The 27,587-nt window shown below is 41.4% G+C and overlaps 1 protein-coding gene across 19 annotated transcripts in view; it reads right to left on the bottom strand.

Annotated features, from left to right (window-relative positions):
* Nucleotides 1–27,587, bottom strand: part of FHIT (fragile histidine triad) — a 762,024-nt gene that overhangs the window by 449,159 nt on the left and 285,278 nt on the right. For all 19 annotated transcript variants that reach the window (XM_019536736.1, XM_019536724.1, XM_019536728.1 and 16 more), the window contains one exon: nt 24,078–24,202. In XM_019536736.1, coding sequence (XP_019392281.1) covers nt 24,078–24,180 — 103 coding nt within the window. In that variant the 5' untranslated portion in view covers nt 24,181–24,202. The remainder of the gene's footprint in view (nt 1–24,077; nt 24,203–27,587) is intronic.

Raw genomic sequence — 27,587 nt, 5'->3', positions numbered from 1 at the left:
TTGCAAAAAGAAAGTAAGTCAGAAAAGTTAATTTCAAAATATTTGCCCCTTCCAAACTTCTAAACATTTTAAGAATTGCCATTAAAATTACCTTCTTCTCCCATGCAGTCTTTCCTTGTTTGTTCCATGAGGAAGTTTGAAAAAGACATCACTTTCCATTAGATTCTATTTTAAAACTGAGCTTTCAACTCCACTAAATTTCTAAAGGCTTCTGATATATCCTGGGTACATTCAACCCTCCAAAGACAATTTTAACATAAATCACAAATGGTACTTCGGTTATATTCCTCCCCCCCACCCACAAGGAAAAAATAGAGAGAATGGGGTAGAGATTAAAAATAACCTGGGTTTGGCCCCAGAACCTAGAACTAAATGAATGCTTTGCTTCAGTTTTCAAACAGGAGGATGATGTCAACCATGGTGGCAAAGGTAGGATGGATAATTAATGAGAATGAGGCCAAAGGAACAAAAATGGCCATAACCAACATGGAGGAAAAACACCAAAGAACATAATGCACTCAGGTAAGGAATCCAGATAATCTCCATGCCAGAGTTCAGAAAGAAATGGTTCATAGGCTTGGTGGCCAGTACTTTTAAGAAACTCTACCAAGCCTGCGTGGCTACCATGTGATTGGAGAAGAGTAAAATGGAGTAACTATATTTGAAGGGAAGAAAAAAAAAACTATCACGACAACTACAGGCTTATTAGTCTGACCTCAGCCGCATGGAGAGCTTTGAACAAATTGTGAAGGAAAAGTAAAATTCAGCAGGTAAGTGGAAAATGGGATGGAAGTAACAGAGAATTACCATAGAAAGATTATAAGATGAAAATGTTTTCTAGGCAAAGGTAGTGCAGTAGATCTCACAGATCTGATTCCAATAACACATCGGATAAGCTGCCATGTAGGCAATTATTAGTGCAGTCGGAGAAAATGGGGATAAGTACAAGAACTGTAAGGTGGTAAGGAGATGACAAGAGGTAGCACTGAAAAGAGAAGTATCGGGCCAGAGGTGCCTGCTGGCACTCTTCACAGATCACTTCAACGTTTTCATTAATATACTTAGTGCAAAAAGCAGGAGTACGCTGATGACCCAAAGCTGGGAGGTACGGTCAGTACAAAAGAAGACTGGAAAATTGCACAGCAAGGACTGGGTGACCTCATGGACTGGAAAAGCAGAAACAGGATGAAATTCAAAAGTATAAGATGCAAGATTTTGCCTTTGACGACTAATAATAAAAAGTCCTCTACCAACTTGGAGCTGGAGATGGACCACTAGGCCGATCAAGAGAAGTTTTTCATAACCATCTCAGCTAAGGAGAGTTTGCAGGAGGAACTCAAAGGAGGATAAAGAGGTTCTACAGATGCTTATGGGTTGCTCCCTGCCAAGTGATGAGTTCCTTTTATTCCCTTCCTTTACAAAAACCTCAGGGGTTACCATCATTCGAAAGCTTTCAGGCATTTCCAATATATCGACCAAGTTTCACGCTCATACAACAGGGTAGGAATGGCAACAGCCTGGTAGATGAGGTTGCCCAAGTCCCCTGGTAGATGAGAAGGTTGGGTCCTGATGTTGCGATCACTGACACGATGGGGGCTCATAACAGGCGACAGATTGTGTGGAGGGGCCATCATTTTTAACACTGAACCACTGATCCCTCCACACAGTGCGAGACGTCATCTTCAGCAATTGAATGCAAGTCTAACCACTGAGTGGGGCTGTGCTTCACCTGCTACATTTCTATGCTCGGGAACAGTCGTATTACTTACCCATGAAGCCTCACCAGGTAAGACGGCCTGATCCGACTCCCTTGCAACCAAGAAGAATGAGCCCAATGTCAGCTGAGAGCAGTGACGCCAACTAGAGAGACTCAGAATCCAGATTTCACTCTTTGTTGCAAAAGCACGTGCATCGGGGTAGACAGAGATGCACTGCACCATTCAGTCTGGCTCTTTGCAGATGACTGAAGAATTCAAGTGTCAGACATGCACACCGACAATTTAGGCCACATAATGGACTGAAAATCAACTCTGAAGTTGCAGAGGAGCAAGGGTGAACATTATGTTAAGAAGCCTTGTTATGATCCAGTTGTTCTAAATCATACTTTTATCCTGTATGTGCATATGAAGAGCCAGAGAGAAGAGCGTAAATAGTTAAACATGAAACAGTGGCACCCCTTTGGATGGACTGAAATGATATGAAAGTAAAGCAGCTTATTTAGAAAGGTATAATTCTCAGAGGAACAAAGGAAAGAGGAAGGCATTCAGCTCCCTTTTTCCATCTTTGAAAACATCCCGCTGACCTTTCAGTGCATTTTGAGTGCTGTTATAACTACTTGTTTGTTTGTGTGCATTAAAAGCACTTATTTATATACACTGGATGCTCTTTAAAAGCTCTGCTGGCTTGGAAAAGTGGACTAGCACTGGCCAAGTAATATATTCTGAAGTTAAAGAGCCTCTCCAACTTTTTAAGTACACTTGGTATACTCTGCAGTTGCACAGCTCCTTCTTTTTTGAAGGTGATTGGAAAATATAATTAGCATGCAAAGTTTCAGGTCTTAACGAGGCAGACCTGGGTTTGAGTTTTTAAATGCTTCCACCAGCGACAGCTGCACACGGTACAACATTCACATCATCTGATAGATCATCTGGGGTCATTAATTTCAGGTTTTGATTGCACAAAATTCAATCCAGATCAAAAGAAGGGGAAAAACCCTGCAAGACCTATATTTTCAAATGGGGAAGCCTAAAACTCTACTTACCACGAGACCAAAACATCCTTCCGGACAAGCTATAGGGGGAAAACCTTGCTAACATGGCTTTCGGTAAATGGTTACTTCCATATTGACAGGGCTCCCTATGCTCCTCTTTATTAATATATGGAATCCACAGCAAACGGCAATTATTAAAGGAAATTTAGGTATTTAGCGATTCCAGATAACAGCATGTTTTTAAAGGTTACCGCTGTATTTTATACATTTGATTGCATTCCTGAATGAAAATTAATTCCTAAAAGGCTTTTTTTTATCATCAAGAAAACAGGTCTGTCAGGAAATGTAATTAGCAAGTCACAAAGGGGTTTATTACAGACAAATTCAGAAATCTGTATTTTTGACAGCAGAAGCTTCATTCAAAGTTCAGCAGCTCAGCTGTCATGGGAAAAAAATACATTCAAAACCTAATCATATACGAGCCTGGCATTGTTGCCTTTTGTCGCACTTCTATATATCAGAGGACATGACAACTTGGGTGAAATCCTGTACCCTAGGAAATCATTGGCAAAACCATCATTGACTGGGTAGGAGCTCAGGTTGTCAGACTTGCTTTCTTCCTATTCAGCTGTATCTAGGGTGACTCACATTAATGGAAAAATTTAAAATGACACTGATTTACAGAAGTTGCATGGGTACCCTCTAGAACGCAACAGGACCAAATGGTCGGAGCCGACTTGAGAACAAGACTGGCACATTTCAGATCCTCCTATCAGGCTTTGAGGTTTATAGTTCCCAGGCATCACCGTCCACTCTAGTCACTTTACTTGTGTTCACAGGTTGGCCATGGACGACAGTAAGCTGACCTATTATTGACATGCTCAAAACGCCTCGACAATTAGAGCATTTTAATGTTGGCTGCCTACAATGAACCATGTACAGTCTTCTATTCAAGCCCCATAACGAGCCCCATCTCACATGGAAAGTGAGATGAATGTCAAGCCAGCAAGCAAGTCAAAGTTTATGCAGCCGACTGCCCAGGTTCCCAAAAGCAGCACACAACCTGATTAATTTTGCCCCTTAATTACCTTAGTGCAACTTGATGAGTCACTATCAAGTCCATCAAAAAGTCAGAGGCTACAAAAAGTAGCTCTGTGGAGAACTCACCATTATTTTAAGTTCATCCAAAGGGGTGCCACTGTTTCATGTTTAACTATTTACGCTCAGGATCTGTCTTCTTCTGACCTCTCAGCTGTTGGCAGTGCAGGAAGGTTGTCGCGAAGAAATGCTTCACCGCCTGCCAAAAACAAGGCTAGAATCAGGCTCCTGGCTGAGCCTGCACAAGATGTCCGCTTCTGTATTGCTCATATCAAGGTTGATTTTCTTTGGCCATGCAAAAGGATGCTTAAGTGTGTGCGCCTAATCTTGACCACCCTTAACCCCAGCCAAGGATAGCAGAGACCATCTCTATCCTATTGTAAGTCCCTAACCTAGTGATAAAAGGGATGTGCCATCACTCCCAAAATACTATGCTGGATTTGCTTCAAAATCAGAACAGTTTCCATAGCTGTATGGAGTTGCTTTTGGCTCTGGTGAACAAGAACACTTTGCAGATGGCGAGAGGAGAATCAGTATTATAATTAGTTCTGCCATGAATAGCCTATCCAGAATGAGCCAAAAATAGTGCATCTTAAATGAAGAATTTGTCTTTTATCATTTTAAAGTTGCTCTTTTCCTTACGGAATAATAAAGATTTATTTTCTTACAGGACTATAAATCAAATCAATTTCTAACTAGGCAACAAAAAAGTTTAAGAATTTTACTTCCCCCCATTTCATATAAAAAGATAAGACCTCGCTCAGAAACATACAAATTACCAATTAAAATAAGCAAATATGGTGCACTATTTTGCTGTTTCATATATTTTTCATTAACACACAAAATCACCTGTACAGAACCAAAATAGTCAGCAGATGTTAATTTGGCTCCTCGGTTTGGAAATATATTCCTGGTTTCTTCAGGGATAGTGTTCAGAAATTAATGTAATTTGAAACCATCAGTACAGAACATTATCATTCAACAAGGTTATTAAAGAGGGGTTGATTTTTCCAGTCATCATGTTCTTTTGTACATTTTAGGATTACGACATACATAGATTAATATCTAAATTTGATAACCATTTGACTTCTTCAGGGGTAGCTGCATGGATTGATTTTAGAGCGCCATTAAGTGATCTAATTGCACAATTAGAATTGTTCCTAATGTGTTGCACCACCTGAAAAGGGCCCACGAAGGGCCTCTCGATCAAGATGACGATGCCAAAGACCTCCTTCAGGGCCAAACTTTTTGTACTCACTCTTCTCTTCATCTTGTTGGTTTAAATTCTGCCTCGGGTAAGATACCTAAATTAATCATTTAAGATTTGGCCCTCACCGCAAAAAAGATTTCTGTTTGCTTCTTTTCCATATCAGAACCCCTTCCCCCTAATTTATACTTTTATTTTCTCAATTCAACATTTTTAAATTAAGTTTACAGTAAAGCTACCCAATCTTAAATATCCACTTATCCAGCTGACAAGGAATTCAAAACTAACAGGCTTAAGAGTGTGTTACCCTACTGCCCATCTTCTAACGGCCTGAATGATAATGCAAAGTGGATGATATGGAGAAACATGGGCGGATCTAGGATTTCCTAAAAACAGGGATGCAGTGGCTGGCCCCTTAGATCATGGGAGGACTTGGGGGGGACACCAGGGAACCAGGCATGGACCAGGTACAGGTACACTGTCTTATACAAGGTACTAAACCAGGGGTGGGCAATTATTTGGGCTGGAGGGCCACTTAATGAGCTTTGATGAGCTGTTGAAGGCTGCACACATAAAATCAATGGCGTTTAGCTACAGCTACACTTAAGAATTGTTATGGCACTTGTAGTATAGACTTTACACTTAAATGCCATAACCAATTTTCTGCAGAACATCACCGTATTTCCACACACGATTCCAGGAAAACGTTCTCAAATTACCACGTCATTTGCCAAATATCATAGTTTCATACACATTTCCACAAAACAATTTCCATATCACCACAGACAATCACGCTGCCCCAGTTTTCACACAACCCATGCCTTCACATGCCGCAGCAGTGCCCAGCGCTGGATTCTGCCCATGGCCCCGGCACCCCAGCCTCTGGCCACCCCACCACTGACCCAGTGTGGGTTGTGCCGCACTTCCCAGTGCAGAGCGAAGCCAGGTGGTGCCATGTCCACCACTGCCTGCAATGCAGTGCAGCCGATGCAGGCTCCCCGAGACTTGCCGTGTGCAAGGCGAGCAGCGGAGCCGTGGGCAGACAGCATAGAGCAGCATCCCATCAGCACCATTTCCACAGAGGAGCAGCCCATGTCCACCAGCTGCTCAGCCGCGACTTCCAGCACTCTGGGGAGCTTTTGGAGGGGAGCTTCATCCGTGCACAAAAGGCACCTGCCACTGCCTGTGGCTGCTGCAGACCACACCGGGGACACTGCTGCCCTGCTGCAGGCAAGGGCAAGGCAAAGCACTGGGCCCTGCTGCTCTCCGGTGGGCAGACAGCAGCCAGAAGGGCCATGCACAACAGTGGTTCTCCCTCCTTCATGCTGTTTCCACACTGAATCAAAATAACAACACTTCTTAACATGCTAACAAATGCGATACAGGTCTAGTCAAAACTTATCTGCAGACAGAATCACACGGCATGCCGGATACAGCCCATGGGCCCGATCTTGCCCACCTCTCTATTAGACCAAAACAAGGTGGTCAGACTATGCACATGGCGACATTTCTTTTGAAATCAGTATCGAGACTGAACATTGGAGCTCTCCGTGATAAAAAAAAGAATGATTTACTGCCCTCACCAGCGATGCTGATTCAGTGGAGGACTTCTAAAGGGAAGTTTCTATTCTTTAGTGATGCAGTAAACAGACACTGCAAGCACTTAATACGTAAAATGACTGATATTTCATCGTCTGTAAAAACTGCAGCACTTTGAAAAGAAGGAGAACCAGGCACTCGACACGAGAGGCAACATCATTTGTGTTGTTCAGATCTACAATGTGGGAATAGATCAGAGGATAAGCCTGAACAAGATTTTACTATTCAAATAGTTCAATCAGAGCTGCTTTCTGTGGCCTTTCCATAACCGGCGGAAAAAAACGCAGTACCGGGTTTCTTAATCCAAGCATTTCATTTATTCCCCAAGCCTGGCTGGTTTTTCAAAGGCTGAGCTGCAGGCAACCTAATGCTGGAACCGGGGAGACGAGGTAACTTTGTTTGGGAGCCACCAGTGTGCTGGTTAAGCTCCTGGAGTACCAAATAACAACTTCATGCTGGCTCCAGTTTTCCCCCCACTTTCCCCTGGCCGCGCTTACAATGCTCGGAGCAGGCAGGGAGCTTTGCAAAGTGGATGGTGCTTTCCAGCAAAGGGTCTGTGCAGGGCTGGGACTCTGCCCCTTGTATTTGAGAAGAATTAATACATCTCCTAGTCTGTGAAAGAACAGTCCTCGTTATTGCTATTAACACAGGACGCTGCAAGTTACTGCTCCATTATCACTTTGCCAAAGGAGGACCCAAATGCACCACAAGCAACCTTCCCCGCGCTGAACTCGAACAGGTGCCTATGTAGCCTAAAACTGGATTAGCCCTTTGAAGATTCAGTTTAGTGGCAAGTCTGCAGGAGAGGCCCCCAGCCTGCAAGTACTATGTCACAGCAGAATAGTGATTGTGCGAGGCAACTGTCGGCTTCGAGGTTTTAGTTCATGTTGGAAAAAATATATGTAGTCATCGAGCAGAACAGCAGATCCACAATGTGCTTCAGGATGAGTAGCATGAAAACTCTGTTGACATGAACGCCCTATACATAAGTGAAACAGCTTTCACTTGTTTAAAGGGTGAATAAATCTTGACCCGTCTTCTCACTAGAGTATTAGGTAAAGTATACCATTCACTTACATAAAAACAAATCTCATCCTGACATCATTTACCTCCTTAGTCTAAAATCAGGCCCTGAAAATGAAAATATTGCTAAAGAATCATATAAAAATTGGGAAAAATTGTTTAAACAAGAAAGCACACACACTTATAAAAGGTAGCACAGTGTACAAGGTTGTGCCTAGATGCAATATTAGTCCCTAGCCCACCGCATAGTATTCTTTATTTCTATTCAAGGTTTTTTCAGAGCTAAGCTGAGCTCAGCGTAACATCTTGGCATCTGTTCTGTTTTCATTTTACAGCCAATCTGAGCTAATGCAGAGCTGGTGGAATTCAAGACGATGTTTCCCCCATGTGACTGCCGACACATCTGCACCTGCATTTTCCCCACCAGGAATACCTGGCTCCCAATTCACTTCCCCCTGGTACCAGAGAGCCTCTCAGCTCAACACCTTCCATAAGTCATTTTACCTCCCATTCTAGCTTTTTTCAAATTTGTTTCAAAATGGCAACAGGCCAATGACTTCCATTTGTTCCCATTACTGGTTTGGCCTTTTTTTGTTACGTACTTCCATTACTCATCTTACAGAAAAATGTGCAAATATATTGTAAGTCATCTCTAAATTCTGTGCTGTCATCTATTATTTAACTCTCCAAAGCATTTTAGGATAATGCTTATAGGAGATACCATCCCAATAAGGTTGTTCTATATTGTACTCTGCTCTAAATTAGGGTTTTTCATAGCCTTTCACAATCTCAAGGGAGCATTTTCATGCTAAAGCAAAAGTCAGAGTTGTAAAAAAAAAAACCAACCCCAGAATTTGTTCAAAGAGGAAAATATAAATATCTTGATTCAGTCCCTTGAACTAAGTAAATCACAATCACTGTCAGGCAAGTATCCTACAAAATATTAATCTGAGAAACCACAGTGGAATAAAGGGAATGGTTTCTGAGTTTTCTGAATCAAAGCAACCTAACAAGGCAAATTATTATGCTAACTCAGCATTGCTCCATTAGCACTTTTGCCTTGGAAGTAAAGTTAAAAATGCAGTTATCTAATGCTGTGATATTTTTACGGTGAACTTTTCTCCATGTCAAACTCATATTTTTTTTCTAAAAGACAATCATGTATAATTTTATTAATATTAATGGGGTCGTGCTGGGGAAACATTAATTGAACAGAGATTTGTCATTAGACTCCTTCCACATGACTTAATACTAATTAGATAACTATTTTGTCTTCAAATTCTCTAGCTACCTTAGCAAGGTTAATAATTCCATTTTTGTGTGAGGATTTGAAGTGTTTGCAGCAAAACTACAGGAAAAAAGCAGCTGGCAATATGCACATTTTTCTATAATGCTGTAAATGTGAATGTGCAAGCCCAGTTATTAAAACATCTCCTTCCAAATTTTTTAAAGAAAGTCATTTGAAAAAAAATATTGATCTTATTTCAAAACACTTATGAAGTTTTCAGACCTGAAGTAATTTCCTTGCACCATGATACAGCTCTGTAAAGTGAACTATATTAAAAAGTTTGGTTTCATTTTGTCTTTTATTTGCACTACCTGGAGCTAAATAAATTTTGGGGAAGGAAACATGTAATTTCATTTTGCGAGTGTCGTAGGAGACTTTTCTGCCAAAACAATTTCAATAAAACTCTGAGATATGCTGGGGCTGGTTTTCATGGAAAAGCTTTGGAAAAATGGCTGGAAAAAGGTAGTGTTCGCTGCCTACACAAGTGACAGGTAAGGAACTCACTGCAACCATGTCCTATGCGATATCCATGAATATGCAAGAAAATATTATTCCCACATTGACCTTTTCAGGAATACATGAAAGCAATTCCATTTTGCTATATCCTGTATGAGGTCTACAGATGGTCCGTTAAGTGTTTAGACTTAAAGAAATACAAATCAATAATACCTGAGGTAAGTGGCATCTAACAAATTTTAAATTAACTGTTGATAGACAGTTAGCAATGGAGTGACTTTATGTCCCCTTTCAAGCTCATGGCAGGAATACAAAAGGGTTGGTCGATGAGACCACTTGGTTTGTACTTCACCATTGTTATTTTCAAAGTTAAACCATGTCACTGCAAGACAACATGCACTCCTAATTTTAAGGACTGGGAGCGAGGGGTGCAGCCATTCTTGCAGCACCAGTCACCGTAACCGCACCTGCTTTGTAAAATCCTGGATCCGTTCCTGTGGCATTACCTTCCCTATTTAAAAAACTGCACTTTATCTCAAGTCTAAATTGATTTAATTACAGCTACTAGCCTTGGGCACTTCTGCTACCTTTTGCTCTCAGAAATCTTCTCCCCAGGAACACACTTACCAACCAGAATCAAGTGCGGCCCACCAGTGTGGCTAACAGGTCCAGCCTGGAAATGGGGTGGGTCTGCTCACAGTAGAAAACATCATGCACAACACCACAGAGCCGACTCTGGTGACTTCTTCCCAAACTTCTGAATATTTCATGTTTCTTAAGGCTCAAGGTTCTGGAATCAAGAGACAAAATACAGCTCTTGACTGAAAAAAAGAAAAATGAAGAAAGAGCAGCAAGCTTCTAGGTTTGTAACCCATGATCCAAGTACACTTCTAAGGCTCAGAAACCAGGACTGAGTAGAGACAGTCAAAAAGCCTGAGGCTGAATTGATTCAGTCTTTGCAGGTTAGTCTAAACTGCAGAGATTGGACCGATTAGCAAATGAACACACATTCACTTTTGATTCAGGAAATGCAGCCACATGCCTGTAGCAGCTCAAGCCAGAAGCTGAGGGGCGCTAGAGCACACCTTCCAGCCACTGCCAAAGGGAAGAGAGTCCTCCAAGACCTTCCCCACCCTTGCTGGAGCAGAGGGGGCATGGCCAGGCCCCAACCCATGTTCTGCTGGGGGGAGGTGTGGGGGTGGGCAGGTAGTAGCACTGAATTCACATAAGCTTGAAGAAGAATAGTTCTCGCTCTGAAAAACTATGAACTGAAGAACTATAAATGCAGCCTGGCTTGTGTGTTTGCTTACTCTTTCTGCTGCCCCTAAGGTCTCTGGGATTTGCAGTCCACAATCACAGCAGCAGGACACTCTGGGTTGTTTATCACTTCCTCTTCCTGCTTCCAAGTGCCTCTGGGATTTGTAGTTCACAGTCACACTAAGTTTTAGCTGGGCAGAGCACCTCTGTACTCAGAGAAAGGTGAGTTTAATCCCCTCCCTGGCCCCAGGCCCCATCTGGGGTTTGCCTGGGGGTGGGGGGCAGTGAGCCAGCCCTCACTGCTCCAGCTAGGGAACAGAGGGGTGGGGCTACCACTGCTCTCTAGAGCAGACAGCACAGCCCAGGATTTAAAAGCATGCTGGGGGACTCTGATTTAACTTAAACCAGAAAGGGGTCAGGAACACAAGTTTCATAAACCAGTTTAACCTAGATCAGTTAAGTCTGGGACTACACTCAGCCAGGTTTATCTTAAACCAGTTTGAGCCATTTTGAAACTGTTTTATGTGCACTGAACTTCTATTGTTACAGGTTTCAACCAGTTTCTGATCATTTAAACTGGTTTATGTACAACTTCTGTCCCTAGCCCAGAAGACAAATAAGAACGCCCATCATTTATTATTAAAAAGTGGACCACAGAGGTTAAATCCTGGCACAACTCACAATGATTTCAGAGAGGACAAGATTTCATGCTGGGATTGGTGCCTATGCTCTGATACAAGAAATGGCCCTTTAATTATAGCTGAACAAATTCCACCTGGAAGTTACAGGACCAGAAATCTTGATCTCCACAGTCCCATTTCTGCGGAAGTAAATTTCCCAAATGCAACCAAATTTTAGCAAACAAATTAAAGAAGCATGGTATTATTTTTAAACTTTTCACTATTTCAAGCACTACAGGCCAGACTGTACTCTAAAATTACTGGATAAAAATTTAGTGCAGTATTTCCTGCTTTACCTTATCTTGACAGATCTTATGTAATACTCATTATATCCAAATTGCCATTTTCATCAAACCATGCTGAGGTTATCATGATCCATCCAAATCATTAGCAGATAAAGATAATTTTTAGTCCCAACAGACCTGCTGAACTCAAAATAAATCTTTAAGATGAAAAGATGTCTTGATAACCATAACTATCTTAAGATGGTTTAGAAAAAGAGAAAAATCAGGCATCAAGGGGAAGTTAACTGCTCTCAGGCACAGTCGCTTAAACATTTTCAGGCCATTATTCAGAACATAGTCTGATGATGTTTCTAGGACTGATTATGGGAAAATTTTCACCTTATATTTTGGGGTATAAGCACCCCTCTTGGGTTCCTGACTGATCAGCTGCTGAGTGTCAAATGTTGTGATCCAAAATTTCACTGAACATGAGGCCTCAAGAAGTTTGAAGTTCTGAAGCAAAGACCTAGTAGATGGTCTGAGCCCAATGAGTCACCTTCTAGGTGAGAGTACGGATATCAAATCCTCCACTGTGCACTCTGCTTTGTAATGCAACCTGTATTTGGTCTCAGGACTGCCATTATATCGTCTGTTCTGAACTCATGTCTAATCTTGACCACTCAGAAAGCCTGCCCAGGGAAGGTGCCAGACTCCCAGTTGAAACTGAGATGCTACTGCAAAGCAACTGGAAACCATCACCTCTGTTGGTCTCTCATGTACTGGTCCAACCCCAGGGAAAGACAGATTTTCAAAACAAAGGAGTCAGAATGGTAGCTAGAAAGACCTCTAAAAGGTTTTGCAAAAGCAAGTGCGAAGCACTCATTTGGGGGTCTCAAGGAGCTTGACTGTGTGTGCAAGAAACAATAGGGACTTATGGTCTAATTGCCATATAGACCCAGAACGAGTAACACTGATTAGACTGTGTCAACACACGGTGAACTTTAAACCCAATAGGACTTGACTGCCGTACCTATTCTCAAAAGAGTAGTGTCTATACGTTACCATTATAGGTTGGACCCGCTTGTAATACTACGTAAAAGTCCGCAGTATGAGCTGCCATTACAAATGATACTTTTGCTGGTGCTTCAAAGGACAAGGAGAAGAAACGTCACAGCACACTAGTCAATCCCTTCCATATATTTGGGAATATATCAGCCTTCTGACATAAAGAGTACAATTAAAAGATGACATTAGTGAAATCATAAAATGCCCACTTTAGACACAATTACAGCAAGTCAAATTCCAACATTTATTTGAGGCTCTTCACTAAAAAATGTCACGCATTAAAGCTTTTGTGCAGAACTAGCTCTAGATTCAGAGCACAGAACTGAAGACAAGTGAGCCTTGTATCATTACATTCCTTTTTAAGAGTTAAAAGAGGAAAGTTATGTTATATTCCTCTCAAAATGCATTTGGGGACAGCATTGTGTGGTACAGTACATTGAATAACACAAAACATTCGGATATGCTAGTAACAATCTGGAATAGATGAAATTTCCAAGTGACTTTCCAGCAAATCTATTTTCATTACAAATGGAAATTTTAAATGTGTGTTGCATTACTTATGGTAATTGTGTGACATTTATTATGAATAACCATGTATTCCAATCATCTCTTTTAATTATATTCTGCCATAAGTGCAAACCTTGCAATATCTTGCCTGGACTCCATTAACTATGTATATGCTGCATATCATATTTTGATGACTGTGTTGAGGACAAAAGCACCTGGACCTGCACAAAATGCAATGGGATTGTCATCCTCCTCATTAGTCAGGAACTACATTTCAGCCACTAAAAAAAGCATAACACTTAACATGTAAGCAAAGACCACTAACCCAATTATATGAAAAATCCCCCCACTAATCCTTTCTTTCATACCACTTGGATAATTAGTGCCCATGGGTAATGAGCAGTAACCTCTATTAAGGATGTTGGGATGAAGGAGTTTTCTGTGATCGTGGGACTGCGAGGGTAGCAGCACACCCTCTTCATAGTTCCTATCTATTGTCAATTTATGACTGCTGTGCTTAGTTTTATTCGGCTAAGTGTAAAAACTACAGGTTTTGTTCAGTGGCCAGCCCAATTACAAACTTGTTGTCTACTAGAACAGAAGATAATTGCTGGGGTAAAACTATTTTATGATTTATGAAGAGGATTTCTTCCTTTTTTTTAAAAAAAAAGACATGAATGCCATTCATTTATTAATTCAAAAAAATAACACGCCCCCCCACACATACTCATTTTCATTTTATAACCAATCCCACGTTCTCTGATATCTCTTACATTCATTTGTGCTTCCCCTGAAACTTTGGGCATCTCCATGAATATGTTTTCTTCTTTATCTTAGAAAATGTGTCTAAGTTTTTTTTCTCTTAAATAAGCAATTTTCCTCACTGAGTATTTAAGCTTAGCTTCTCACTATGCTAAAACATTAACAGGGCCATTCTTTCTTCTTGGGGATCTTTCCACATCATTACGGCATGGGTCTTTGCTTAAAATCCAACTCCTATTTTGCCACTTGAATCCAAGGGTCCCATACACAATAGCATGGGGTGTATCCTGATGAACACTCCTCTGTGCAAGATCAAGGAGGATAAATGTGCCGAAAGGGGGGGTTCTGTAAACTATACTAGTGCGTGCATCGTGTACAAGCGTGCTAACCCTACGTGCAATTCACACAATTGTATCATGTTTCTAACAGGCATGCCACTTGCACATTTTAGCAGGGACTCTTAAGTTGGATGACAAAGCAACAGAAGGTGTAACAGGAGGAAGCCAAAGGTAGACTCCCTGAAATCGAATCGACGTATAACTGACCCCTCCAGTAAAATGTGAATATTCAGGTATTACACATTCCTGTTTCACTAGAAGAGTAGGGGCTCCAGACAGTACTTACTGAAACACTGAACAGATACTCCAGTGATGAGGATCGCTGCTTGCTTTGGTCTTAAAAAGGATTTGTGATTCGAACTCTCTCCTGCTTTTCCGTAAGCTAATGAGGACTAAAAGTTCTGCCTACAGAGGAACATCCTTCAGCCACATACTCTCAGAGGCAGATGGAAGGAGAGCTCCCTTGAAATCCAGTGCAGATGAAAGGATCACAGGTAAAGCAGGTTTTAAACCTTTTACAAGTCCCAAATGCAGTAGAAAGAACAAGAGAACCAAAAGGGATTATTCAAAGTTGTTTTTAGCTGGCAGCCATCAGATTTGGCTAATGCAGGCAAGAACTTAGTTTTAAAGGCCCAAGCATGAATTATTATTGTTGTTGTTATTACAATTATTATTATTACTTGCATTGCTATTATTATTATAATTATTATCATCAAATTGCACGGGTCCATTATTAGAGATCTTACCAATGTGTCACACCAGGTCATGACATCTGCCGGTTGCAGAGAGCGGCAAGTAAAGCAACGTGCTCAGTGTCACTTTTCGGGACCATTTCTCTATTCCCAATGGAGGAAGTGCCACCCCTCCTCTCAGGTGTGAGCCTTGAAGGGCTCTGATGCTGTCAACTGAAGGTTACCTTCAGCAATGCAAGCAGTACCTTAACAATGGTATTTTCAAGCCAGCGCAAGCACATTTTTTATAAACACAAATCCACTGCATGTAGAATAGGGTTTTCACCAACGCAGTCACATCAGGATAATTATATTGGTGAAAATAATTAGTGCAGACAAGTCCTTATGAAATGCCCCCTTTGGACAAAGAGCCTCTTCAAATGCAGTTTTCTTTGCTGAGGCAGACATCATCATTCTGCTTGTATGTTGCAAACAAAATTGCTCCAGCCTTGAAATAATTAATTACCTTCCTTATCATCACTTGAATTTGGCATGCATCGCACTGAACCATTGTTCCTTGGGCAGTTCAGAATTAAGCCTCTTCTCAGTTTCATATACAGATTTTCAGTCTCATGAGAAATTGCGGAACGTACAAACAAAATTGTAACTTACGGAGAACACCAAAAACCTTGGTCTGTAGCTGATTTCTCTCTCATTTATTCCGATTCCCAGAGGCCGTTTTACATACCTAATACAATTTTAATTGCTCTGCACCTATGCCTTGCTCCCCCTGCAATCTAAACGGCTTGGGAAGTCTATTTTCTGATCCTGTACAATTATCTTAGGATTTTCAGAAGTGCTCGGGGTGACCCTATGGGGTAGTCACGAAGCTGTGGTATTTTAGGAGCGCTCTGTGTGACCTGGCTCCTGGACCGGTTATTGTATGAACACAGCACGTGCTCACTGTCTGCGCATGTTAGGGTTGCCAACTCTGACTGAAGCTATTTCGGGAGATTTTTTTCCTCCCAACATGACGTAATGTCATTAATTGTACTGTTCAACCTGTTCACAACACCCATCTCCCAGGTTGCTTTCAGTCGTCACTGGGAGATCGATGCCAATTCCGGGAGACTCCCGGGCAATCCGGGAGGGTTGGCAACCCAGCGTATGATGGTTTCCATCGGGGTGTCCAACAGGCAGCCCGCACAGCTGCTCCGTCCAGCCTGCTGTAAAATGCAATGCCCTCTGGCCCCGCTGGACATGGCAATGGGTGGCAGGAGAGCAAGCAAGAGCTGGCACAGTCCTGGTCACCCCCCAACCACTCTGCCCGCCCGTGCTGCCCCAGCTCCAGCTCCAGCTCCTTGACTGCCAGCCCCTGCCAAGTACCACGGTAACATGTTCCAGCTTCCTCGGGTCCCGAGCCGGATCCAGCCCACAAGGAGCCTGGATCCAACCTGGAGCACCAGGTGAGTTTGACACCCCTGGTTTACACTAACACGAGCAGAAAGTCCTCGGTCAGCAAGAACTCAGAGGCTAAAAGAGGAGTCAGAAAGGGCAGGTAGTGGGATAACGGTGCTAATTCCACTAATGGCACTGACGTCAGTGGGGGGCAAACGAGGCCAGCATGCAGGACTACGTCCCGAGGCAGCGAGACGCAGTAGTGCTCATACTGCTTCTCCCCTGACCATATAAATTAACCCAGATTAATTCTGCAACTCTGATTCCAAGAAGAGGCCCTCTTCCCTTCCCCTGCAAAAAGCCAACAGAAAGTCAAGAAAACTGGAGTTTTAATGTTATGGGCCAGAGCAAAGTCAATAGCGTAAGTAACCACTCACCGATGGAAGCAAGGGATTCCCAACCCAGTGCTAAGAAGTGCAATAATTCTTCCTATTATATTATTTAAAGATAATTATATGCATACATGTAGCACGACCTTGCTTTATATTCAGAGGCAATACACAAAAATTATGTGGGCTATTTAATTATTAAAAATGCATTACAAGAATCCTCTCACTTTATATAGCCCTCTTGAAAGTAAGATATCAAAGACACTGAGGACAGCGTATCCAAGCAGTTCTGTTTCATTATCCAGGTACAGTCTGAAGTAATCTACTGCTTGAAAATTATTTAAAAAGGAAATAGATTTTAAGAGTGTTTGTTGAAATAAAAAAGGAACAACCCCTCTTTAATAAAATCTTTGCTTCTAAAATAAGATGCACCTTGAGGGGTCTGTTTTCCTGATCAAGCATTGCACATTATGACCATGTCTCACTGCAATATCTGTAGTCACACTTCAGGGGTGCCCAAGCACAACATGCAGTTCTTTTTCAAAAGCTTATTTTGACTCGTTTGCATCTTGCCTTCAAAGAGCAGTGACAAATTCATGGCTCTGCAAGTTATTACAGCACATTTTGGGAAATAGAGTTAACAGGTTTCTCAATACAAGCTCTAAAAAAAGTATTTTAAAAATTAAGCTCTTATGGAGAAGCTGACATAATATGTCATCACATCTAACAGGAAAGCAAGAGACTGGTTTGCCCAACTTTATTTGCATAAGAGGATCTGCAAAGCTACACGCTAAGCCTCCTTCAAACCCACCTTTCCTGGTCCTTTGTTCTGAGATGGCTACAAAAAACTTGACAGTGGTTAAGCTACAAGCACCCTGGGACCATCATCTATCAGGCTAGCCAGCCTGGTCCCGTTGTTTCCTCGTCTTTTCTTGGATGTCTGCATCCCCCCTGGTGTCTTAAGCTTACATTTTAAACTTTTGGGAAAAGGGACAAGAGCAATGCAGAAGTCTCAAACATGCATTCAAAGTTGCTGCATTCACAGCTTTCTTATTGGGGTTGATTTCTAATGTATTAGATTACACATTCAGTGGCAGAAAGCGTACACACGCACAACCAGAAGTCCGGTCTACTTTATAGCATTATGTAAGTGTAAATATGTATACTCTCCAAAATAATTGCATTTGATTTTCAACAGTTCACGGTTTTACAGCAAATACTTAAGCTAATTTTATTTAGACTAAATTTATATTAGACAAGTTCAAACTGTGTCATAAATATTTCAAATTAATCCAGACATGACCCCATTTTGTTTCTGTGGGGTTTTTTGTTTGGTTTTTTTTTTTTTTTTTTTTTGTAATTCTGATGCCTATGTGCCAGGCAGAAGCTAACCAATCCAAAAAGCAGCATTGTGACTTTTGGAAAAAATAGTAGAAAATCAAAAATTCCTTATTTTTCATCAAAACATGGGTTGTAATCCTACTTATCATTTCATGAATGATATACCAAGCTCAATGGCATTTTTATTTAAATTTGAATGCAGGCTTGTACTAGTTAGGAGCCAACGAATTTAAGGCTATTCCACATTAAAAATTTGACTGACCAAAAAAAAATTTTTTTTTTGCAGAACACTTTTTCATCAAAAAGCAATTTTTTTCAAAATCTACACATTTAATGGATTGTGTCACTATTGTCTAACTGAGTGTATTTCTCTGTTTGCTGACTTCTTTTGATTAAAATACGTATCATATCAATTATTAATTTAACATTATATATTTTGTATTTTCATTTCTGGAGGTTAAAATCAAAATAAAGGTAAAAAGAGTCAACTATTTCACCTTATTGAAATTACGAGTTTTCATCAAAACAAAGCATTGACATTAAAACAAATCAATTCAACTTTACTGAAACCAAATATTTCCATGGTCTTAAATCAATACTTTTTGTAGGGGGAAAAAAAATCAATCTCAGGGTTTTTCTGATTTTTTCCCCTTGAGTGTCAATTTTCCATTAACTAGAAATCCCAAATTTCCAACCAACACTACTAAAAAGGCTATTTAGTCATTAACATTAGGGATGCCTGAATTGTTCTAGATTTATTAAAGCTGTCTACATCTCCATCCAAAAATACAGCCATATCCAGGCAGAATCTCTTTGCCAGCCTGGAAGAGTTTGGATGACTTTTCTTGTGATTTTTTGAGCTCTGCCTATGTCGCTACCCTCTCTTTTTCTGATCAGAAGAGGGGACCCGCAGTAAAGTGATGGAGGCTTTTCATCTACAGCTTCTTATTCACTCAGAAGCAGAACCAGAAATCCCATGAATGTGTCTTCTTTCAGGAGTGATTTGTCATCCTATCTTGCAAACCAGTTAAGTTTGCATATTCTGCTGGCTTGTGTAAGCGTTCAGGCATCTGGGGTTTATGTGGCCTGACCCTTTATCTCCCTGGAGATGTGCCCGGCATTAATTAGTTCCACCAAAATGCCCAGTACAGCAGTGGCAGCATCATTCAGATGATGAATCTCTGTACTAAAATCAAATCGTAGCCCCATGCTAAGTCCAAGCTGCTGGGCTTGGAACAGAAGTTCCCTGCGGAGCCGAGGTGAAGTCTTAGTTCGGCTGAAACACAGAGACACGTGAGAACCACGTCAGCCTCCAGACAGCAAAAATGCCCACTGCACAATGACAATTCAATAATCTGGACCCCACTGAAAGGCCATGATGCTAAACACAGAATACAGCATGTAAAGTAAAGCAATTTGCAGGGGGGTGGGGGTTGCTTGTTTGTACATACTATATTCTATCCTTAGCATCAATGTGTCTTTCAGTTGAATAATATGAACCGCATTGAATGATATGAACCTTCAAAAGTGATCAATTAGCTGCAGCCCAGCATGCACCGCAATGTCCAGGAGGTGCTGACGACCTCCAGATGTGATCCCAGAGCAGCCTGCCTCCACAGCCATGGGGACATCTGCTTCATCTAACCTTTTCTTTCTTTACAATCATGGGCAGAGAGAGTTACAATCGCTCTCTGCCTATGACCTGTCCAGAGCAATGAACAACTGGACCATTAACTCCAGGTGGAAATGAAGCGACCAGGAAACACCAGATGCATCAGACTTGCATTGCACAGCTTCCGACAATCAGGCATACCATTTGCTGAAATTCTAGGGAAAAGACCTGTAGAGTCCAGATCAGCTGCATATATTTGGAGCAGTCAAATTGCAGCATATCTCTGGATGCCGAAAACTTTTCTTTACAATAAACACTGGCTGAAAAGTCTTATAAAAGACCTATTCTAATTTTATATGTGCGCACACACATGCACATAGATGCACACTTTTTTTGGGTGTAAAGGTCAGCGTGTCCTCAATGAATTGCTTCACACTGATAGCACTGAGCATATTGTTCCATGTTGGAAAGCCTGCTCCTTTTAATAACCAATTCAATAAAGTGCTGAAAAATGCTTTGTGTAATATAGTATTGCCATAGAACTGATGTTTGTCTCTGTCATTACATACTGCATTCAATCAATTTACAAATGTTGCTGTGTTCCTTTTATGCTAGCACTCCTTATGGCATCCTGAACAGATATCCAAAGATCAATACTTTCTCTGCTGAAAACAATAGGACATAACAAATGAATAATTTTATTTACAATAAAAGTCCTAGTCCCCAAATGGATTCCACTAATGTTCGAATTCATTTTTCATGCTTAACACAAGATGAAAGCAAAGAGCACAGTACAATGAAATGAGAAGCCACAGCAACAACAACAAAAAGTTGATTTAAATTTACTGAAGATGTGAGCAAACTGTGTTACAGGGATGGTAAAACTTCAAAGAAATTGGTAGTACCCCTTCAGAATATTTGTATCGGTAAAACGGTACAACAGAAAATGCCTGCTGCTAATGAGCAGGTGGATTTAATTAACAAAAGAATTGTGTGAGCTTCTAAACTATGGTATCAGTGAGCATCTGAATTAAATAAACTGAGAACAAATAAAAAAACAGGCTTGGTTCTTATGAAGTGTTGCACACTTTAAATGCTGCGTGTGCATTTATTTCCCTGACCATCGAAACATCCCAACGCTGTTCTTGCACTTCAACTCCCACACATCCTCTAAACACTGTGGATTACAAAAGATGATTTAAACTGAGACCCATTAAGCATATCTCTAGAGCAGCAAAGCCTTCCTTTTACCTTTCTCCCCTCTTTTCCACAGGTTAATGTTATGATGGTACTCATTTCAATTAAAGAACAGGGCTGATGATCTATACAGGTTTGCAGACTTGCTTCTGGGTCTCTGCCATGGCCTGTGTTTGCCATTGGACTTAAGCATACACCATCCTCTGAGACCCTAGAAACTGGATCTCCAAAGAGCATCCCAACAGCTTGAGATTTCACCTGGGGGGCTGTGCAAATCTCTTCTTTCTTACTGAGCTCTTGGGAAGTACAAGATCCCACTTAATGTTGATGCACAGGCGCTGTATGACCATCCCCAGCAGGCAGTATTAAGACCCATTCACACCAACAACAAAGAACAAGGGGATGTTCACAAGAGATGAGGAAGGTGTCTAGTTGAGAAAGCAGAGGACACAGGAAGCCCTGGCTTCCTCTTGCAACCTTGTTCATGGGTAAGATGCATGTGTATTCCCCTGGTGTTTGAGAAGGCTGAAGTGCCAGAGAAGCTGGGGAATGGGTGCAGTATTGGCTCTACCCAGCTCAACATGGGCCAGAGACCGAGTCTCATGGGTTGTGGAAAATACATGGCACCCTTTAACATGCTATAGCACAGGAATGGCGTGCAAGCTGCTAACAAAGTGAGGGCGCCATGGCCCTTTATTTCCTCACCCACAAAAAGGCTTAGAAGTAGGTTACAGACCTCAAGATAAAGTTACCTACGGCAGTTTGGGCAGTAGGACATCATTGTTTTAGACCCAGTTTTCCTGGCCCAATACCACAGTGTTGGGAAGAACCTACAAAAGTAGTCACTCCCTTTCAAAGGGAATTATGAGACAAATGCATTCAAGTCCCCGAGTTGCCGAAGCCTCACAAAAGTTGGGGAAACCAAGGAGGCATACTCCTCCCGGGATCAACCCAAGGTAGACCATAGCTTTTTTTTTTAGGGATATCAGCAGCAGGTGGGACATCTTTTTATTTATGAACTGGGCAAAAACCATGTGGAGTGGCTGAGATGCAAATACTGAACTCCATTTTCACAGAAACACTTCTAAGAGCACACTGTATTTTAAGAACAATTACAGCAAATTCAAGACTCCCATCCTATGTTCCTTTTAAAGATGGAATTTCAACCTTACAAGTTAATTAAAGCCACCACCTGGAGTGAGCTGGCTTTCAAACTGATTTCCTTTGTCTCTCTAATTCACATGCATTAATATTTTATTTTCTACTGAAAAAACAAAAATGAAAAGGAATGTCATAAGTGTGCCAAAGACAAGGCAGATAAAATTATTGCAATAAAGCAAAGAAAATACACTTGTTACTGCCAGGTCTTGAGATGAATGCTGCATTATACAGGCATTTTATGGACTTAAAACTGCAAATTGCTCTACTTTACATACTGTATTCTATCCTTAGCATCATGAACTTTTCCTGGGTTTTTTTATTATTATAATGAGAGTGAGAAAGGGCTGGGTTTTTGTTTTTATTACCTGAACATTTGTTCAACAGAAAACAAAGACTATATTATATATTACACCACATGAGCCATTAAAACAATGTGCCACTATAAAATGTGCTGCAAAACTCATTATGGGGCAACTAAGCTAAACCTGAGCAAGTACATGCATCTGCCAAACAGAAAGTAGTAACTATACAACTAAAGTTTATAGTTCTTTAATTATTTAAGACGGAAAGAAGCTTGTAATAATTAAGTTTTATAGGCTTCTTAAACCTTTACTTCTAGATTCCCCAGAAAACTTTAAAATAAATATTTTTCATCTTTTTTATTTAACCATCAAATGCAATACTTCAATTTGCTGGTTAATTGACGAAGTCATCTATCATGGTTTTAATACTTCAGCATACAGTAACTATAAATCTTAATTACAATCACCTGGGACAATCCATATACCATCCTGTGTATCTAGGTATGGGCTGGATCCACGTTTCACAAAGTGGCTGAAGCAACATTTTCATTCGAATCGGAGAGAGCACATATGTTACTTTATATGGGATTGCTGAGTATTAAAAATAACAAGAACCTCTCACTTAATACTTTGTAATGCTGTTATACTATGGGCAATATATTTGTGCAGTTTTTATAAACTCTTATAGCTTTTTATATTTTGCCATAAAACCTTAATGAATACCCAGCACTCAAAAAAGGCATATGAGGAAGATTATTTTATTTAAAGGGGAATTTTACTCAGTGGGGTGGGGGAGGAAGGCTGGAGAGGAATTAACTCTCCAATACTAAAGCACGCAGGCTATCGGATCCTCCAAGTACATTGGGAACACTTTGACATTAAAAAAAAAAATTAAATAAATAATGGTGTGTGATTCACTAACCATTATCAACATTCAGATGGGTTTTCAAAAACATCCAGCCACCGCCTAGCTCTGTTCCCTTAACCCTATTACTGATGACTCCCATGCAAAGGGCATGGACAAGTGCCAAGCACTTTGGAAAACCCTACTCTTAATTTACAATAGATTAAGCCAAGTTGCGCACAGAACTGTGCACCCATGAAGCGCTGAGCACCTGCCTCCTAAACTCTGCATGGAAGCAACATGTGAAGTCTCCCACGCAACGGTACAATTCCCAGTGCATCTCCATGGATAGTGGGTCTTGCATTCAACCCTGGATCTAATTTTTCTCCGCAAGTGTGCATGCTTATGGAGGTGGTCTACTTAATTCCTTCCTATCCAAAATGCATAGAAGCAAGACATGTTGCTTGGAAAACAATGCATCTTTTAAATAGTCACCCGAACAGACTTTACCACCATTTGACAAATATGGTACAATTAAACTCAAGGAAAATACGTCGAAAATGCTCTGTAAAGCGTTTCCTTGCACCTAAAAATAAGTGACAGTACTAACCACGGGGAAATAGGATGTGTTATTCAGCATAATGTGGAATTTAAACAGTACCATCTCAGAATCACTTTAAAGTCCTTTTAGAAGCACCTGTTTATTTATACATCTTCTGTAGTGAAAAGGTCAGTAGAAAATTCACCTCTAAGGTCACGGTTGCTAGGCAACCGGTTTCAGAAGTTCTGCAACACTGATCAAGCATATTACGTTCCACCGCCTGATTTCAGAATAAATATGAGTAACAACTTACCCGGTCTTCGGAGTCAGCCGAGCTTCCCCTACTCGTTGAGAGGACGTCGGGACACAGTAACGCATCCGTTTCGGCAGCTTTTATCAAAGGATACGTCCCGGGACCACTGGCTTCCTGTTTACGAGAGCGAAGGACAATTCGGTCTTCAGAAACACAACGGAGGGCTTGATGAGGTGTTGTCCAAACCGGAACGACATGATCGACGTTGGTCGTCGGGGCCTGCAAGAGATGATGCAGACGGTTAGGGAATTTGCGCTGCGTTGTTTTCAGAGAAAGATCCTCCGAGTGAAATCATGACACAACTGGATGAGGAACGAGCAACACCCTTTGAGCCCGCCGAGGCTCCTTGCACTTCCTTCCCCACCTCTTTTTTAATGGAGGACTTCCATGTTCGCAGCTTTTCCTGATCAGATTTTCCAGAAATACCCCATTCTTTAAAAAAAAGAAAAGAAAGAAAGAAAGGAAAAAAGAAGGAAAAAGGGAAAAAAAGCATGGTTCCAAACGCATTCATTATTTTTGTTAACTTTTCATTATTAACCACTTAGCTTCATTCCTTTAGCCAGGACACAAAGTCATATCTGGGTTCTGTCAGTCTCCCTCTCCATGATCATAAAATCTTTTGATTTATTTTACTATTTTTGTACAATACATGGTTGTACAAAAGCTTAAGTAGTATCCAGCCAAGCCCTCGATCACAATTTATATTAATACATACAAGGTTTAATAGAATAAAGTAACTACCTTTCCCAGATCAGAAAAAGCAGAAAGTGTGCCATGGAAGAAATAAAGTCAGAATTAAATACACAAGAAAAATTAACTGTTTGCTTTCAGTCCCGTTTTTGATGGCTGATGAAAACAGATCTAACATAAAAGCAATCTGCAGTATGCCTCAAGCAAATAAAGGGAGCCACTTCCAGTTATCCTCACTTCTTGTCGGGACAAATAAAGACTTCCTCTCCAAGTCACAGACTTAGCAGGCTCCAGCTTGTGCCATCAAGACTGAGATTTCTGGAGTATTTATCCAGTCAGAGTTAACCAAGGTGCTACAGGGCAAAAGATGAAGCAATGAACACCAGAGGGAAGGCCACAATGTGGTAATACTTAAAACCAATCCCAAACAATACAATAATGTGACTCTGATCCAAGCGGTAGGTCAAAATCAGTCTCGGAGGTGGTTCCAGTTAGGCGCATGGAGCCAGATGCTCGCATATTAAACAGGGCAGCAAGAAACAATGCTTGTAAGGTCCCATTTCCCTGAATGCAGCAGAAATCAGGCAACAGGAGACGGTTCGTTTCACTCCTGGTTCGAGCCTCCTACTTCTGTCAACATCTAGTCTAAGACCACTGCTCATCTTGCTTGAAAATCCTACCTCCTTGCTGCCTGCTCTGTCCTTTCCAAGTCAACCAGTTTCACATAACACAAAGGCCAAAGAAACCTTCCACCCGCATCTTGCAAATGCATTTATATAGGGACACGATTAGCAACCGCTAAACAGCAGAGTATATCTGATATCCCAACCCTCTCCAGAGCTTAGGGGCTTGAGCAGGGCTCCAAGACAGTCACCGGGCTCCACTCAGGATTCACAGCTTGAAACCCCTCCTGAGGGTAGGTGCCAACAAGCACCCTTTGAAAGGCCTGAGCAACAATCCTTCTTTTTGAAAAACAGCTAAAGGATTTGCTGGAGCAGTGCGGTGGTTAAAACGCACAGGGAGCGAGTGAACAGGCATCTCCAACAAAGTACTTTCATCCTTTCGCTTCATCTACTGATGGAGCAAAGAGTGCCGCACTCCTGAGCTGGGCCCTGCAGGCTAGAGATCGGGGTCCAGATCTTGGGATAGCTCTTTTTGCCATCTGAGCCTTACTGCCCACCATCATTTCTTCCATTAGGTTTATGGCAGATTCAGACTCCCAAAAGATGTCTCTCTTGCAGTTATAACAAATCCAGAACTTGACCAAGTTTAAAAAAAAAAACAACAAAAAAACCCAATCTGTTCTAGTAGCTTAAGAGCCTGAGTATATTAAGAGGCCCTTTTTTTGTTGTGCTGCTGGGCTCTTTTCCGTGAAAAATAATTATTATTATGGCCTTCAACTAGTAAACTCTATTTCTTTTTAGCAGCTATCAGCAAATCGTTAGTGTTGATTTTAATTGGGTGGGTTTATCATCCTGATTAAAATACACAAGGATGTTTTAAGGCGGTCTAATCAGAGGCGCAGCCTGTGCTCTTTACCTAAGCAAATATCTCTGACCAAGAGGCGAAACCTGCCCCGTGCAAGTGTAGAATAAGCCACCCTGCCCTCTGGTGATGGCACTGCAACCTCATGACTTAATTAACAAACAAATGCAGCAGACATCCCTAACAACAAAATGGCTTTTTTTACATTTTTTAAATGGAATCATGGACTGCCGACTGCCTGACCCAGAGGGACCACCATCTACCTATGAATAAGGCTTAATTTATCATAGCTATGGGCTTCTGTTAGGTTAAATAGATACAAGCATAAGCCCTACAATGCCAGAATGGAAAAAAATTGGCCATTGCCACAAGTGGCAGATGCCAACGTGTCAAGTCACGGCTACCTGTAAAAGGAAAGGACAAGTTTAGCTGTGCCCGTGGTACAAAGCAGAAGATATTAGCAGTTGACCCTGGCCTGTTTAGACTCTCTCCAGGTCAGGTCCTTTTGCTCCACTTTTCCATATGCAGGACTTCACCACCGGTCCACGCCAGCCACTCTGACTGTCCCACTCAACCTCCCAAAATCCCTAACCTGGCTTTGCTTCCTCTTTTCACCTTCTTTAGGCTCAAGCATTTCTGATCCTCATGCCTGAAGCTTTGGACAGCTCTCGCTCCTGCCTTCACTTCCATGCCCATTTCCTACTACTCGTCAACTGTTCCTTATGCTACTTCCAAATGGGGCTGTGGCCTCCTGTTCACCTTGTAGCTCCTATGCCATGGACACCTTCAATCTCCTCGTATGCCAAATGACCTTCATCTTATTTTAAAATATCATTTTAAATCTGTTCCTCCCCAACATGGCCTCACAACAGTGATCAAATGCAGAAAAAAATGCCAGTACTCGCACCTCTCCAAAAGGGACACGTAGAGGCCCAAATCAGCATGAAACCCCCAAGTGCCATTGACTAAACAACATATGCCAGTTCCTGCCCCAAAAGGCTTACAACCTAAAAAACTGGAACAAACAGATGGGCAGGTAACAGGGGAGGAAAGGACAGATGTGGTAAATGAAGCCAGGTGCTTCTGGTGGTGACGAAGGAAGTTTGTTAATCCCTGCAGCATGAAGGTAAATACCTACTTTTCAAAGTAAAATCAGAAAAGCAATAATTGAACCCAAATGTCAAAAAAAGCTCAGTGGTCTGCAAGGACTATTAAGTAATATGGATTAAAAACACAGAAGTCAGGGAAGCAAAGAATCAGAAAGTCTAGCAATGCACCAGCAGGACAGGAGACAGCATTTGCTGCCATAGTCAGAGATAATAAACAGTTCCAGTGCAAGGTTAATGACCTTGGAAATAAAGCCTGGATCCCATGCTTCAATAACTGGAACTCCCAGGAAGCAGAAAACCGATGACCTGGTGCTTTTTTA

The sequence above is a fragment of the Crocodylus porosus genome, unplaced genomic scaffold (assembly GCF_001723895.1).
Source record: "Crocodylus porosus isolate Cpor-Errol unplaced genomic scaffold, CroPor_comp1, whole genome shotgun sequence".
In the NCBI taxonomy this organism is placed as follows: Eukaryota; Metazoa; Chordata; order Crocodylia; family Crocodylidae; genus Crocodylus; species Crocodylus porosus.
This window is presented reverse-complemented; position numbering and strand designations above follow the sequence as displayed.